This window comes from Mesoplodon mirus (assembly GCF_964341445.2).
Source record: "Mesoplodon mirus genome assembly, chromosome: 6".
NCBI classification, from domain to species: Eukaryota; Metazoa; Chordata; class Mammalia; order Artiodactyla; family Ziphiidae; genus Mesoplodon; species Mesoplodon mirus.
Window position 1 is genome coordinate 74,005,420 of NC_138982.1, and position 16,307 is coordinate 74,021,726.

Here is a 16,307-nt window from a genome sequence, read left to right on the forward strand (position 1 = left end):
GCAATATGGAGGATCACTACTTATTTCTTTATGTCTTCTCTCAAATTTAAGAATAAAGGGAAATAGTTACCTTTCTAATCATGTAGGAAAAGGAGAAAAGAGAATTTTGACCACATCTAGAAATACTTCTCAAGTATGAAACACACCTACATGTTCATGAAGGAAAATTTGCAAATCAGCTCTTAGACTGTGTCCCAACTGTGAACTCTGAATTGTCTTGCCAATGAGGGTGACATGAGGCTATAGGAAAATTGATTAGTAGGAACACATAATATTGGTGGAACTAGAATGCATCTGGCTGCTTCCATTGACAATCTAAAATCTCATGTTTCTACAGGGTCTGGGGACCAGGAGAAGCTTTTGTGATACTGTAAGTGTTGACGGTTCATTTTTCTCCAAGGCACTTCACAGAGCTGAAGGTCAGGGAACCTCAGAAATTCCTTGTCTTCACCCAATTTATTATATAATTTTGTGTGCTCATATGTGTTTGAGTCTTGATTTCCAAGTAATATACACAACAATTTTAGATGTTTATATTTTTGCCTTTTCAGATTTCAAGTTGGTGATTTTTCAGGTTATAATATGAAAATGCTGCTCACTTTGCTCCTTATGATAATTTGTTCCCATGTTTCTGTCAACCAACATTCTGGTAAGGAAAAAAATAAAAAGAATTATTTTCTTAATTTTCATTATGGAAAATAATATATGAGTTTGACTTGCTTAAAAGTTAAGAGTTTTGTTTTGCTTTGTTTTGATTTTGATGATGGTAAGGGTGGGAGTGGCAGCTCAGTTTCTTTTGATGCCACCCTGTGTTCCTTTGAAGATCATTTGTTTTTGGATCTTATTCCTTGTTCACAATAGGAGGATATAAGAGCTATTTTCTTGTCCTCAGTTTCAACTCCTTCTAGGTCTGGGAGGTTGCATGAAAATTCTCTTTTAACATTAGGTTCAGGCTTGGAAAATTTGAAATGTCTCTTCCTAATTTGTTTGTGCTGAAACATTTGTCTTGGTTAAGCATCCAGATTTTGCTCCAATTTAAACTGAGTGTCTGATTATTGTAAAGAAAGTGCTTTTACCCTGAAGAGAGAGCTCCAGAGCCATCCACTCTCAGCAATCTATGTCCAGTGGACTTGAAGTCAAAATACTGGCCAAGCCTTCACAGCCTCTACCACCTCCTAAATAATCAGTTCTTATACTGGTCACTTCATGTGCAGGGCCACCTAGATTGGCTTTTACAGTTTTCTCAAGGACTCTGACCTTGGAAGCAAGTTTTCTGGAGAGACAGATTAGACTTTGCCCTGCAAACATCTTCCTTTGATGTCTCACTAGGCCTATTATTAAGCTTTTTAAAGAAAGGCAGTGCTTTTTCCCCGGTTGTTCTGTGGTTCCGATATAGTGATGGGCCTGGTTAGAACCTAAATATGCCTCCTGTGCCAGTGGCTACATTTCTTTTCTCCATACAAAATGTGGGGATTTGTCCATGAATAGAAAGGTCACTTTTGGTCACAAGTCAAGCCATCCTAGGCAGTACTCACCTGACAGTCCTCAGAGGGGTTCCAGCCTTCTCTTGGAGGAAGATGTTGATCCCCCTCAATTAGTTTTTCCCCTGAGATTCTGCTGGCTATATGATCATCAAAGCAATCTCAAACTGGTTGAAATCAGGTTGTTTAGAAGAAAAGAAAGAATGATTTTATCCACTATGCCTTGATCAGACTGCTCTAAAGAGAATGAAGTAACATGCTGGGGTGCCAAAGGTGATTTCCTCGTAGTTGTAGACAGGAAAAGATTAAAGTTCTTTTAATTTGATTAGAATTTATCTTGTGACTATTTCAGATAATCAGAAACTCAGAGTGAGGAGAGACCTTAGATATTTTCTAGTTGAATCTACTCATTTTAAATATGAGGAAACTGAGGCCCAAGTATACTGAATGGCTTGACAGAGCTGGAAGAATTAGCTGATAACAAAGTCAGGACTCACATTGCTTGTTCAATTACACTGTATTTTCTTAAACATACACCATCCAGACACACACAAATATTTCCCTCCCTTCCCTGGACCAGAAATGGAGCTTACAGAACAGTGGTAAGAGCTCTGAATTCAAACCAGCAGACAGACCATGAGCGAATGATATTTTGTGCTTGAACCAAATAACTCTCTATCACATAAAAATATAATTTTACATACCTAGCATTGAATCTGGCATCGAATGAAGCCTTAAAACCTCAACAAAGTATTGTATTCCTCTATAAAAATTATATTCTTAATAGAAATTAAAAGTATAATCCTATTCCTAGCTTAAGGTAGGAATGCTAATGTTAATGTTTCTATCACATTTTACATTTGTGAGAATAAATTTACCAATTATAATGCACACTCATCAAAAAATATTGTAAATAACTTTAAGATAGATTAATGCAATCTCATATTTATGATTTTTAGGATTCTTTTTAAACTTCACCAATTTGACACTTTGAATACAAAACTAATATATTTATAAGTTAATCAGATCACTTGTTGCATTGCTTAAGTGGAAATCACAATGAAAGGCTATTTTTTAGATTTCTCCATTCAAACAAATTTGATTAGATTCTCAATGAAAATGTTTATCGTGTTGATATAAATTGAGGTCAAATTCTGAAAGAAAAAAAAGACACGGGGAAATTATCCACTAAACACATAAAAACCCATGATTTTTTACTTCTTTATATTTACCTATTTCTACTTAATTCCTTGCAAAAGTGATGCTTAATTTCATGATCAGTTCAAACAAGAGAGTGTATAAAGAATCAGCCCAAGAAACAATATTTTTCTTGAGAGAATGTGTATTATTTTCAGTGCATTGGAAAGATATTACAAATACAAGCAAAAGGGGGAAGTAATGTTTTTCCCATATGGTTGGCATTAAACTTGGTAGTAAATTTTTGAAGTTTGCTTTGTTTGTGTTTGTCTGTGCATTTGTAGGCCCTGAGTATGCCGATGTGGTGTTCCTGGTGGACAGCTCTGACCACCTGGGAATTAAATCATTCCCATTTGTAAAGACATTCATCAACAAAATGATCACCAGCCTCCCCATAGAGGCCCACAAGTACCATGTGGGCCTGGCCCAGTACAGCGATGGGCTCCACAGAGAATTCCAGCTCAGCACCTTCAAGAGCAGAGGCCCCATGTTGAACCACCTCAAGAAGAACGTCAGGTTCCTGGGTGGCTCCCTGCGGATTGGGAACACTCTCCAGGAGGTGCACACAACCTACTTCTCAAACAGGAGGGACAGGAGACAGTTTCCCCCAATCCTGGTGGTCCTGGCTTCGGCCGAGTCTGAGGATGCCGTGGAAGAGGCCTCCAAGGTGCTGCGCAACGACGGGGTGAGGATCATCTCTGTGGGGTTGCAGGGGGCGTCCGAGGAGACCCTGAAGGCCATGGCCACAGGCCCGTTCCACTACAGCCTCCGGACGGTCCGAGACCTCAGCACGTTCTCCCAAAACATGACGCAGATTCTCAAGGATGCGGCTCAGTACAAGGAAGGAGCAGTCAATGATATTCTTGTGGAAGGTGGGTTCAGGGCGCGTGTGTAGCGATGATGATAAAATGCTTTTGGAAGATCAAGAGGAGAGGATGGAGACTCTATGAACACCCCCTTCCCCAAAAGCTGGGCTGCATTTTCAGATGTTAAATTCTGCATAAATCATTCTGGAATGATTGTGGCCTTTTTAAATCCAGTGAACTCGGTGAGCCTTGGTTTTCCATGTTTCACTTATTGCTCGTCATTCACAGGCTGCCTCCACCCTGCTACCCAGCTGCCTGAGCTTTCTTCCTGGGCTTCAGTTGCTATGTAGTTTTATTCCTGGTTCATTTAAAAGGTCAATTTGCTCCTAAAAAAATCCTTGACTCCAGAAGCCATATAATGTCATCACAGGATGTTAGAGCTTGAAACAACTTCAGGAAGTCCAAAACCTCTGTTCCACAGAGAGGAACTTGCGGGCCCTCTTAGAGATGATGTGATCTGGTCCTGGATGAGGCTGCAGTCTGGAGTCAGAGCCACGCCTGTGTGGTTTCAGTCCCGCGCTGCCCCTTCCTGAGGCTCTGTTCTAAATTAGCTTCCCCATGTTCTGCTCCAACTCCAAACTGCTGTCCTGGTCTGTCCCCTTGTACTCTCCTATTAGCAAGAATGGCCAAGAGTTTATGAACATCATTCAAAAGAGGGGCAGGAGAGAGCCAGTAAAAAATAATTTGCTCAAAGTGTACAAGTCCAGACAAGTGATGTAAGAAACTCACATTATGTCTGGTTAAGTCAGTTTGAGTGAGATGACATATATAACTGTCTATTGATACTGGAGAACGCTGCTTTTCTTGTAGCAATCTATGAAAATATGGGAATCCTATTACTAGCATCTTTCCCAAATAAAATATTGGAATGTCAATTGCTATTCCATTACCATCCTTTAAGAATGTGGACTATAAATGCTGATTTTATTAGTGATTTTAATACAATAGCAGTAGCTTCTGTTCACTGAGTGACTTTTATGTGCCAGGCCCCATGCTAAACACATGATCTCAGTTAATCCCCATAACAACTCTATGAGATCAATATTATGGTTACCTACATTTTACAGATGTGGAAATTGGAGCTGGAAGGCTAGCTAAGCTCCCACCTTTGAACCCAGGACACTCTGATCTCAGCTTCATAATCATTTTGTACACCTCCTTCCATCTTTAAGGGCATAACTAAGTTCTGGTTGAGTTCTCCATGTCTTTTAATGCTGAGCAGAGATGCTGAATTGAAACTCTGCCTGTTCATTCCTTGCCCACAGTTTGCCAAGGCGCTTCTGTGGCAGATGTTGTGTTCCTGTTGGATATGTCCATCAACGGCAGCTGGGAGGACTTTGACTATCTTAAAGAATTCCTGGAAGAAAGTGTATCTGCTCTGGACATCAAGGAAAACTGCATGAGGGTTGGCCTTGTGGCCTATAGCAATGAGACGAAGGTGATTAATCCACTGAGCTGTGGCATAAACAAGTCAGAGATTCTCCAGGATATACAGAGCCTCTCTCCCCAGGCCGGGAAGGCCTACACTGGAGCTGCCTTGAGAAAGATCAGGAAGGAGGTCTTCAGCGTGCAGCACGGCAGTCGGAAGAATCAGGGGGTGCCACAGATAGCTGTGCTGGTGACCCACAGCCTGTCTGAGGACAACGTTACCAGGGCTGCTGTGAACCTCCGGCGCCAGGGCGTGACCATCTTCACCATGGGCATAGAGGGGGCCAGCGACGCCCAGCTGGAGAAGATCGCATCTCACCCTGCCGAGCAGTACGTCTCCAAACTGAAAACCTTCTCCGACCTGGCTGCCCACCACCAGACGTTTCTAAAGAAACTGCGGAACCAGATCACACACACAGTCTCTGTCATTTCCGCAAGGACTGAAACCCTCAAATCTGGTAAAGCCTTTTGCTGAGAGAAGGATTATTCCCATCGTTTTGCTTTTTTCTTGTCTTGCAGGTGTTCTGTCTACAAAAGGGCTTGGCGGGCATGATGTAGGGAGGGAGAGTGGGTTCCTGACTTTTTAATTTAACTTGATAATAGGAAGCGTAAATTGGGGGAGAATAAAAGCTATTGAGGTGTTGGAATGGGAAGAAGGGATTTCTTTTTTTATTTGCTCTTTTGCATCACTTTACTTGGATTCTTTGTTACTTCTCAACACTCCAGAATATCTTCCTTTTTTATTTCCTCCTCTGCACTTTTTCCTTTCTCACCTTTGCCTCTCATGTTTCCTTGCTCTTTCCTTTCTTTTTTTGTGTGAGTACTTTTCTCTCCCTCCTCTTCTTCCCTCAGCCTCAAATTCCAATTTAGAGAAGAAACAGGAATCATGATTTGGATTGAGGACAGAGTAATGAATTTATTGGGAGGTACTATTCTAGTATCAGTGAGTTTAGAGAGAGACAGAGAGCAATGTATTTCATATATTTCATACATACATATGTATTTTTCATAAATTATGTGTGTGCATGCAATACGCATATATATCTGCATCCTTCAACAAATATTTAGAGCATGTCGACTGCAGAAGTGTCACTGCCTGACATAAATAAGGCCACTGACAAGACCCCTGGTTGTGTTAACTGACCAGGAGTGGATGAAGAGTAAATACTTTGTTCAAGATTTCAAGAAAGACAGCACTTTGTCCACCATGTCCAGTTAAATGCTACCTTCTCTAGCACGCAAATCACCACTTAACATTTTGCTAAGCAGTTACTCCCTGCTAAGAGAAGTGACTTGTAAAAAGCATCTACATGTTTTCTTTCTAATCTACTACATCCAGATTGACTCTGATTCTTGATACAAATCATCTCAAACTGTCGCAGACAATTCATTTGGGTCTTAACACGGAGAAACTGTTTCCCATTTTTCTGTCTGATGAGGCTGGTGTTTGCCCTTCCTCCCACCTGCCCCTGTGTCTCTGTCCCACTTGCCCCAGTGCCACACTCAGTTTTCGTGTTGCATTTTAGGTTGTGTGGACACTGAGGAAGCAGACATCTATCTGCTCATCGATGGCTCTGGGAGCACCCAGGCCACGGACTTCCAGGAAATGAAGACCTTCCTGTCGGAGGTTGTAGGGATGTTCAACATCGCTCCCCAGAAGGTGCGAGTTGGGGCTGTCCAGTATGCTGACCGCTGGGACTTGGAATTTGAGATCAATAAATACACCAACAAGCATGATGTGCGAAAGGCCATCGAGAACATCAGGCAGCTGGGCGGGAACACAAACACAGGTGCAGCCTTGAACTTCACCCTGGGGCTGCTGCAGAAAGCAAAGAGGCAGCGGGAAAACAGAGTGCCATGCCACCTTGTTTTCCTGACCAACAGCGTGTCCCAGGACAGCATCTTGGGGCCCGCAAACAGACTGAGAGAGGAGCTCATCCACGTCTATGCCATCGGGGTCAAGGAGGCTAACGAGACACAGCTGCGAGAAATCGCAGGCAAGGAGAAGCGGGTGTACTATGTGCATGACTTTGATGCCTTGAAAGACATAAGAAACCAGGTTGTTCAAGAAATCTGTGCCGAAGAAGGTAGGACTCCTTGCCTTTGGACTTCAGCTCCCAAATTGCTTTCCTGTAGTATTTTATTTTTTTTATTTTTTTAATTGAAATATAGTTGATTTACAATGCTGTGTTAACTCCTGCTGTACAGTTATACATATATACACATTCTTTTTCATATTCTTTTCCATTATAGTTTATCACAGGATATTGAATATACTTTCCTGTGCTGTACATTAGGACCTTTTTGTTTATCCATCCTATACATAACAATTTGCATCTGCTTTCTGCAGTGTTTGATGTTGCAGGTGTGCAGAAACAGCATAAATGACCAAGCTGAGATTCATTGACTCGTGGAGCTGTTTATTATCCAGGACAAAATGAAGGGCCCGGGCTTCCCTGGTGGCGCAGTGGTTGAGAGTCCGCCTGCCGATGCAGGGGACACGGGTTCGTGTCCCGGTCTGGGAAGATCCCACATGCCGCGGAGCGGCTGGGCCCGTGAGCCATGGCCGCTGGGCCTGTGCGTCTGGAGCCTGTGCTCCACAACGGGAGAGGCCACAACAGTGAGAGGCCCACAAACCGCAAAAAAAAAAAAAAAAAAAAAATGAAGGGGCCATTATAGAGTTGCTCTAATTATTATTATCTGAAGCATAAGAAGAATATTTCAGGTTTATTTCAGTTGCTTTTTAATAAAATTTGTATGAAATCTAGAGCTAGATAAGTAATTTTCAACTAGGGGTGATTTTTCCCCCTCAGGGGATGGTTGGTAATGTCTAGAGACAATTTTGGTGGTGATAACTAGGGGAGTGCTAATTAATTAGCTTCTAATAAGTATTAATTAGCTTCTCCCCACAAATCCCTGTGAGGGTAGATCTATGATTAGACACTGCCTGTGTAATATGATCAAATGATTTCTGATTTTAAGTAGTACTACAGGTTTATTTAAATTGCTTTTTGATAAAACGTGTATGAAATCTTCTAGAGTTAGATCAGTAGTTTTCAACCAGGGTTGATTTTGCCCCCTTAGGGAATAGTTGGCAATGTCCAGAGACATTTTTGGTGGTCATATTTGGGGCAGCACTACTGGCATCTAACAGGTAGAGGGCAGGGATACTGCTAAACATCCTACAGTATCCTACAGTACATGGATTGCCCTCCACAATACAAATTTTCCAGCCCACAATGTCAGTAGTGCTGAGGTTGAGAAACCCTGAGTTACATATTAAAGCAAATTACTAAATAACAAAGAGAATAGGCTCCCTCTCATTGCCTTCAATGCATTATTTACCTGATAACAGCCCTTACCAAGTACATGCTTAACTTACATATAGAATTATTTGTGTTTGGGGTTTACCTGTTCACTCTTAATCTTTCTACACGAAGCCAACTTGAATAACCCATCTTCTTTCTCTTGTGTAGCCTGCAAAGAGATGAAGGCCGACATCATATTTCTGGTGGACAGTTCTGGCAGTATAGGACTTGAAAACTTCATCAAAATGAAAACATTTATGAAAAACCTGGTGAACAAATCTCAGATTGGGGGAGATAGGGTGCAAATCGGTGTAGTCCAATTCAGTGACATCAATAAGGAGGAGTTTCAGCTCAACAGATATATGTCCCAGGGGGAAATTTCAGATGCAATAGACCGAATGGCTCACATTGGAGAAAATACCTTGACCGGTAGCGCCCTGACCTTCGTGTCTCAGTACTTCAGCCCTGCCAAGGGGGCCCGGCCCAACATCAGGAAGTTCCTCATCCTCATCACGGACGGTGAGGCTCAGGACGTAGTCAAGGACCCAGCAGTGGCACTTCGGCAAGAAGGCATAATTATCTACTCCGTGGGGGTGTTTGGCTCCAATGTCACCCAGCTTGAGGAGATCAGTGGGAGGCCAGAGATGGTTTTTTATGTTGAGAATTTTGACATTCTGCAGCACATTGAAGACGACCTTGTTTTTGGAATATGCAGCCCCCGTGAAGGTAGGCATGGGCATATTCACTATAGGGGGATTATCCAAATGCCACACATACATGTTAGTCATTGTTTCTTGAACTAAGCAGACTACTATTTGGATACATACTATAGGATACATTGTATCCTAGTGGCTTTTGACTTGCTTATAGAAATGAAAGTTTCCTCAACAGAACTGTTAAATTAGACAGTAAGGAACAAGTCTGATCCACCTAGATTCTTTCCCTTTTGTAGACAAAACACTAGGGTGATGAATCCTCCATTTAAGGAAAATAGTATCATACCGGATTTTAGGTCTGGTTCCCTAGAAGCAGAAGCTGAGTCAGGGGTTCTTGTGGAAGTGATTTATTTATTTATTTATCTATTGCTTTTCATTTTTTAAAAATTTTATTGAAGTATAGTTGATTTACAATGTCGTGTTAGTTTCAGGTGTACAGCAAAGTGATTCAGTTATACATACATATATATATATGTTCTTTTTCAGTTTCTTTTCCCATATAAGTTATTATAAAATATTGAGTATAATTCCCTATTCTATACCATAGGTCCTTGTTGGTTATCTATTTTATATATAGTAGTGTGTATATGTTAATCCCAACCTCCTAATTTACCCCTTCCCCCCTCCTCCCCTTTAGTGACCATAAGTCTGTTTTCTGTCTCTGAGTTTGTTTTGTAAATAAGTTCATTTGTATCTTTTTCTTTTTAGATTCCACAGTATAAGTGATATCATATTATATTTGTCTTTCTCTATCTGGCTTACTTCACTTAGTATGATCATCTCTAGGCCCATGCATGTTGCTGCAAATGGTATTATTTCATTCTTTTTATGGCTGAGTAATATTCCATAATATATATGGACATTTAGGTTGTTCCTTGCCTCAGCTATTATAAACAGTGCTGCTCTGAACATTGGGATGCATGTATGTTTTCAAATTATGGTTACCTCTGGATTTATGCTCAGGAGTGGGATTGCAGCATCATACAGTAGCTCTATTTTTAGTTTTTTAAGGAATCTCCATACTGTTCTCCATAGTGGCTTCACCAATTTACATTGCCACCAACAATGTAGGAGGGTTCCCTTTTCTCCACACCTCTCCAGCATTCATTATTTGTAGACTTTTTGATTTATTGAGGAGGTGTTTTCAGAAGAGAAGTAAGGAGGGCAGGACAGGGCATGGGTAAGAGTTAAGCAAGGAGGTGGTCTCAGCTGGAGTCTGGCTTCAGCCTCATCCCATGGGGAGCACTGGAGCATGAATTACATCACAGAGTCGGTTCCACCTTAAGGCAGGGGCCCAGCCTTGTATAATCTGAGTTTGGGGGCTACGTGTGGTCCACCGAGACAGGCGATAGAGGGGTATAACCTCCTGGGCAAGGTGTCTCCCCTTTGACCTAACATCCACTATACATGTTTGTTCATTTTACAATTTTTAAAAATCAATACTTACATAAAATGAGATAATCTTTGTAAAAACATGTTGATATTTATTAAATCCTATAAAGGAGGAATATAATATAGGAACTTGAGCAATGGATGCTTCCAAGGAAATAAATAGGGTAGTCACCAACGTGTTCCTAGGAGACTGCAGAGTAAGGGAAGTGATAAAACTTAGAAATAAGGGGCTGATTTATATTGCGACCCATGGGACTTGATGACAGAGGCATTCTGAAAAACCTCTATGAAGGAGATGGATCTTAATGGAATTTTGAAGGAAAAGAGGGACATTGTTCTGTTGTTCAAATATCAGTTCTGGTCAACTCCCACTAGAAGTCTTGGTGACTGCCGTCTATGTTTTGTGGCAAGAGGAATACACCTGGATTTCATGTCCTGGTAGCTCCACCCAGAACAAATCTGACCTTTTTGAAGGGTGCCAGCACTGAGCAGTCTACTCCCCAGCCCCCTGGGTAATCCAAGCAGGTCCCCTGGGCAGCCGAAGGCCAGAGGGACATAGTTTCTTCTTGTGTGGACCTAGACTTTCTGGAGAATTTGGTTATGGCTCTGTACACATGGCCTCTAGTTAGGGGCGTGAAGTGCATTGGCTTTCGGATTTGCAACAGCCCTACCACAGAGCAATAAAGTGGCTGTCAAGGAAGGGAATGTGGTGAGCCTCAGAGGGGGTGGTGGGAGTCTTCTCACAGTTCCATTTCTCCAGAATGGATGAGTTAACATTTGGAACACACTTTCCTAAGGCCTGTAGAGGGATGGTGCTACATAGAGACTAAATTGTTCACCATCTTAAAATTCCACTTCTCCAGAATGAGTGAGTTGGAGTTTGGAACTCTGTACTTTGAGTTAGAAAGTGATACACACATGGACTAATTGGGTCTTTCCTGCTTTACTTTTCCATGGCATTGACCCTACATTTAAAAAGTGAACAAGAAGTCATGCTAGGACCACTTGGTTGGGCCAGGTATGAAATGGGTTTATTTTTATGATGAGGCCCAATCGTGAAAACAGACAATGTCTTAAGAAAGTCAAAAAGGGAGAAAATGTAACCTTGAAAAGTTAATCATGAAAAAATATAGTGTTGCCAAATTCATTTTCATCTGGTCATTTCCCCAGGGTTCATTTTAAGAATAAAATCTCATGATCCTTGTGGCTTAAAAAAATAAACAAATTAGTGTAAATGAAAGCACGTGTTGAAGGTACCACTTACACAGGAAAATTTCCTCATAATTTTGAATTTTGTTTTTTTGGTCCAAAAGCACTTGACATGTTTGTCCCTGATGATCCTGTGACCCACCTTCCCACCCCCTTCCCAACCCCTGCAGTAGGCTTCACGTCACATCTGCCTTGTCCTAAAAGCCACCTAAATGAGCATTACTATGTACTGGCAGCACAAATGCATGTGTGTTGTGTCTGTTGTCCAGGGGGCGGACATTCCAATGTACAGCTTGATCCTATGGAGAGGAGACACTGGCATTTAAAAAACAGGTAGGGGAGGGGAGTCCTGCATGATGTGCAAGCTAATCTCATCCAGTTTTCCTTTCTCCTCCTCCTTCAGAATGCAAGCGCATTGAAGTTTTAGACGTCGTGTTTGTAATTGACAGCTCTGGCAGCATTGACCATGATGAGTATAATATCATGAAGGACTTCATGATTGACTTGGTGAAAAAAGCTGATGTGAGCAAGAATCATGTCCGGTTTGGGGCTCTGAAGTACGCGGATGACCCAGAGGTGCTGTTTTATCTGGATAAACTTGACACAAAATGGGATGTGATCTCGGAGCTCCAAAATGACCAACCCATGGGGGGCAACACTTACACCGCCAAGGCCCTGGGCTTCTCAGACCACATGTTCACTGAAGCCCGGGGCAGCCGCCTGCACAAGGGGGTCCCCCAGGTCCTCATCGTAATCACTGATGGGGAATCCCATGATGCCGATAAGCTCAATGCCACAGCCATGGCCTTGCGGGACAAGGGCATCCTTGTCCTGGCCGTGGGGATCGCTGGTGCCAACCCCGTGGAGCTGTTGGCCATGGCAGGATCGAGTGACAAGTACTTCTTTGTGGAAACTTTTGGAGGCCTGAAGGGGATATTTTCAGATGTGTCCGCCAGTGTGTGTAACTCTTCAAAAGTAGGTAAGATTCATCCATTACGTTTTTAATTATCAGCAGAGGTCCAAATAAGGGAGAAACCAAAGAGAAGGGGAACTGAGGGTTCTGCAGAAGTTCCCACACTGTGGAATCTCAGGTTGGAAAGACCTCAAGGATGTTTCATTTGGCCTTCCACAACACTCCCACTCACTTCTGCCTAAACTCTTCCAACGATGGAAAATTCGCCATTTCGAACAGGCTTTATTTATTGGGACACAGATGTGTTTACATGCCTCTTTGACCTGCTAGTTCTCCTTCCTGTTCTTTACACAAGAAATCAAATCCTTCTCTTCCTAAGAACCAGCGACCACTGCTTGAAGTCCTCTCTCCTACATTCTGGAAGTCCCCTGTGCCTTCACCCGTTTCTGTTATGGCACAGATTCATTTGCAATATGGAGCCCAATGTTAAGCCCTCAGTTTTAGCCTCAGATGTTTCCAGAGAAGATTGTGAGCAGGACTTCTTTTGCCCTGGATGCTGTGTTTCTATTCCGGCAGCTGGAAATTGCGTTGCTGTATGTATGTATGCATTCATTCATTCAGCTGCCACTTTACACTTTTGTTTCAAAGGGAGATTGTGGTTTATTAAAATTCCTTAGTATTTCTATTAGGATGTGTTTTACCAAAAATACCAAGTATTTTTTATTAGAAGAATTAATATTAATCAAGGATTTCAGTATCTTGGTGCAGCTCCTTTTAAATCTTATTTAACTTTCCTGTTTTTCATATGCCTTGCCTCCTGAGAATGCAGCTACTGTCTTTTTCTTTCACAAAACTAACAAAATCCATCTGGATCTCACTGAAAACTGGGATGAATCTCTTACTTTCTGTTGGCCAATATCTAAAAATCAATCTACCCCTTTCAAGTGAACTGTAGAAGTTGAAATTGAATTTTTATACTGAAAGTTTTATCTTGGGCACTGAAACAAAGGAATTTAATGAACTAACCAATTCCTGAAGGATCTGTTTACCCTATATTTTATCTCTTCCTTGCTTATCTCAGCTACAGGAATCTCAGACACTTTTAACATTTTCTGAGATTAAAATGAGAATTAATAAAGTTAGTTCAATGGTGAGCTCTCTGGGGAATTCAAGGAAATGATAATGCTTTCCAGAAGGCTAAGGAACACACATGAGCTCATGCCAAGCATAACTCATTCACTGGCAATGGCCTTTCACATTCTTGTTGTTAATTTGCTGTGTTAAGACAAGGGAAGCATCTCTAAGCCATAGTGCGTTGTTCAAAAACATTTTTCTCAAGTAGACTTTTTTGTCTGTATATACCAGAAAGTGGGCTGATTAAGAAACAAACTGACTAGATATAGGTTGGAAGTCATGATTCTCAAAGCTCAATTTGCCCTAAGAAACTAGAAAAGCACTTATTGGCTCAAATGGCCAGCAAGGCCAAGCCAATAATACAGACCATCTGTCTCTTGTTTGCATCCCTAAATGGAGGTGTGTTTTTTCTTGCTATGCTGCTACTGTCACTGAGCTTGCTGGAAGTGTTAAAGCTAGATTGCAGGTGAGAGCAATATTTCTGTGGCACCACACCCATTTCTCTGATATCTCGGTGTGAGACCAAACGGAAAAGCCAAGAGAAGCCTAAAAGGACGTGGGAATTGTATATGCCTCATGCTGCCTTTATGACCAATTGTTTGTTTTTGTTTCCTCTCCAATTAATGGGACCACAGGGTGGCTTAAGCTAAGAAACCACCTTCAGAAATAGCATTTCTCTGTAGCTGGAAATGTTTGACTTCTGCTGGGTTAGAGAAAGAATAAAAATCTGATTTTGTTGCTTTGTACTTTGTAGATTGTGAAATTGAAAAAGTAGACCTTGTGTTCCTCATGGATGGTTCGAATAGCATTCATCCAGATGACTTCAAGAAGATGAAGAAATTCTTGGCATCTGTCGTTCAAGACTTCGATGTCAGTGTCAACAGAGTGCGTATAGGAGCTGCCCAGTTCAGCCACACCTACCAGCCGGAGTTTCCACTGGGAAATTTCATCAGCAAAAAGGAGATCTCCTTTCAGATTGAAAACATCCAGCAGATCTTTGGATACACGTACATTGGCTCTGCTCTCCGGCAGGTAGGGCACTACTTCCAGCCAGACATGGGCAGCCGGATCAACACAGGTACCCCGCAGGTGCTGCTGGTCCTCACAGATGGCCAGTCCCAAGACGAAGTGGCTCAGGCCGCCGAAGAGCTGAGACACAAAGGGATCAGCATTTACTCCGTGGGCATCGGGGATGTGGATGACCAGCAGCTCGTTCAGATCACTGGGACCGCTGATAAAAAACTGACAGTTCACAACTTTGACGAACTGAAAAAGATCAAGAAGAGGATCGTTCGCAACATCTGTACCTCGCGGAGTGAGAGCAGTGAGTATTGAAAGTGTCCTTCGTGTTTGTTCCTTCCCTGGGGCTGGTGGGAAAATGTAGCTTTGTGCCTCTGGATTTCAAACTTTTCACAGTTGTCAAGTAGTTTTTGTGACTTGTGGATTAAGAAACAGGATATTGGAGAGACTGTCCTTTTCTCTCCCCTTCTCCTGGGAGTACATGCCCCCTCTGTGAATGGGAACGCCTCAGCTTCCGAAGGTGTGAGGAGAAGGCCATTGTTTACACTCTGGCTGGTTTCAGAGACTGAGGAATGTGTCCCAAAGAAATGAACTATTTGACAGACTTGGGCTGCCTGGCAACGGGGCTGCCAAGTGCTGCCACAGGTAGGGAGGGAACATCCGTAGTGGTTTAGAGCTTTGTTATGAAACTTCACTGCAGAAGTTGGTAAATCTCTTCTTAAAAATTAGCACATTTTGACAATTTTCCAATAGATGGAAAGAAAGATCTTCAAGGATAAATAACTTTTTCTATTTTTATAAAAGTTCTGATGGGGTTAGCTGTGATTCTGTATAACTACCTGTGGATTATAACTAACCCTGGATTTCCACTTGGGAGAGGAAGGCTACACGGTTGCTAAGAGGCAGCTCTGGAAATGGACAGTTAACTGGGCTGCAAATCCCCACTCCATGGCCATTTTTTCTTGGACAAAAATTTTTTAAACTTAACTTTTCTAAGTTTAAATTTTTCTCCTCTGTAAAATGTGAATGACAGAACACCTAGTTCAGAAGATCACTGTGAAGATGAAATGAGAAAATGCATATGTAACGTTACTTTGAATAAGCATGACACCTGGTATGCCATTATAAAGTCACTTCACTTTTTTCTACCGTTGACCCATTCAGTTTATTCATGGGGGTCAGCTCTTCCCTTTCCCTCAGTCACTTTCAGGAAATAAGTGAACCTCTTCTTGGTGATGAATATGTCCATCCCCGTGGAACTATTCAAACCTCATGCTCCATGAAGGTTACTGTGCTTTCCCTGCCACAGCCACTCACCATGACAGAAGCAACTACACACAGTTGGCATTTTATCCATTGTTCCCCACCTCCCACTTCTGCCCCCTTCTCCCAGGCCCTGCCCTCTTCTTACTGACCATGGTTTCTGGCCTCTCCAGAATGGGCTGGGGAAGGGAGAGGAGCCAAAGAGATTCAGGAAAGTTCCTACTTGATGGCACTTTTCAGGACTTCGTTTTCTCAGTAGCCCATGTCTAAAGCTGGGCCCATTTATGAATGTTTCAGACTTCCCCTCCTGCCCCCCACCCCCTCCACCCCCACCAAAGCACATTTGTCAGAGCATCACTGTCTCTCCACCATAGCTCCCT

The 16,307-nt window shown here is 42.2% G+C and overlaps 1 protein-coding gene across 2 annotated transcripts in view; it reads left to right on the forward strand.

Moving 5' to 3' along the window:
• Positions 1 to 582: 582 nt before the first annotated feature.
• COL6A6 (collagen type VI alpha 6 chain) overlaps positions 583 to 16,307 on the forward strand; it is a gene marked incomplete at its 5' end in the record, with an annotated part of 107,036 nt that continues 91,311 nt past the window's right edge. The window contains 7 exons of one of the 2 annotated variants that reach the window (XM_082625609.1): positions 583 to 649; positions 2,963 to 3,550; positions 4,810 to 5,430; positions 6,499 to 7,059; positions 8,449 to 9,006; positions 12,001 to 12,576; positions 14,399 to 14,968. In XM_082625609.1, the coding sequence (XP_082481735.1) occupies positions 583 to 649; positions 2,963 to 3,550; positions 4,810 to 5,430; positions 6,499 to 7,059; positions 8,449 to 9,006; positions 12,001 to 12,576; positions 14,399 to 14,968 (3,541 nt within the window). The remainder of the gene's footprint in view (positions 650 to 2,962; positions 3,551 to 4,809; positions 5,431 to 6,498; positions 7,060 to 8,448; positions 9,007 to 12,000; positions 12,577 to 14,398; positions 14,969 to 16,307) is intronic. The other variant, XM_082625610.1, reaches the window with a different exon arrangement.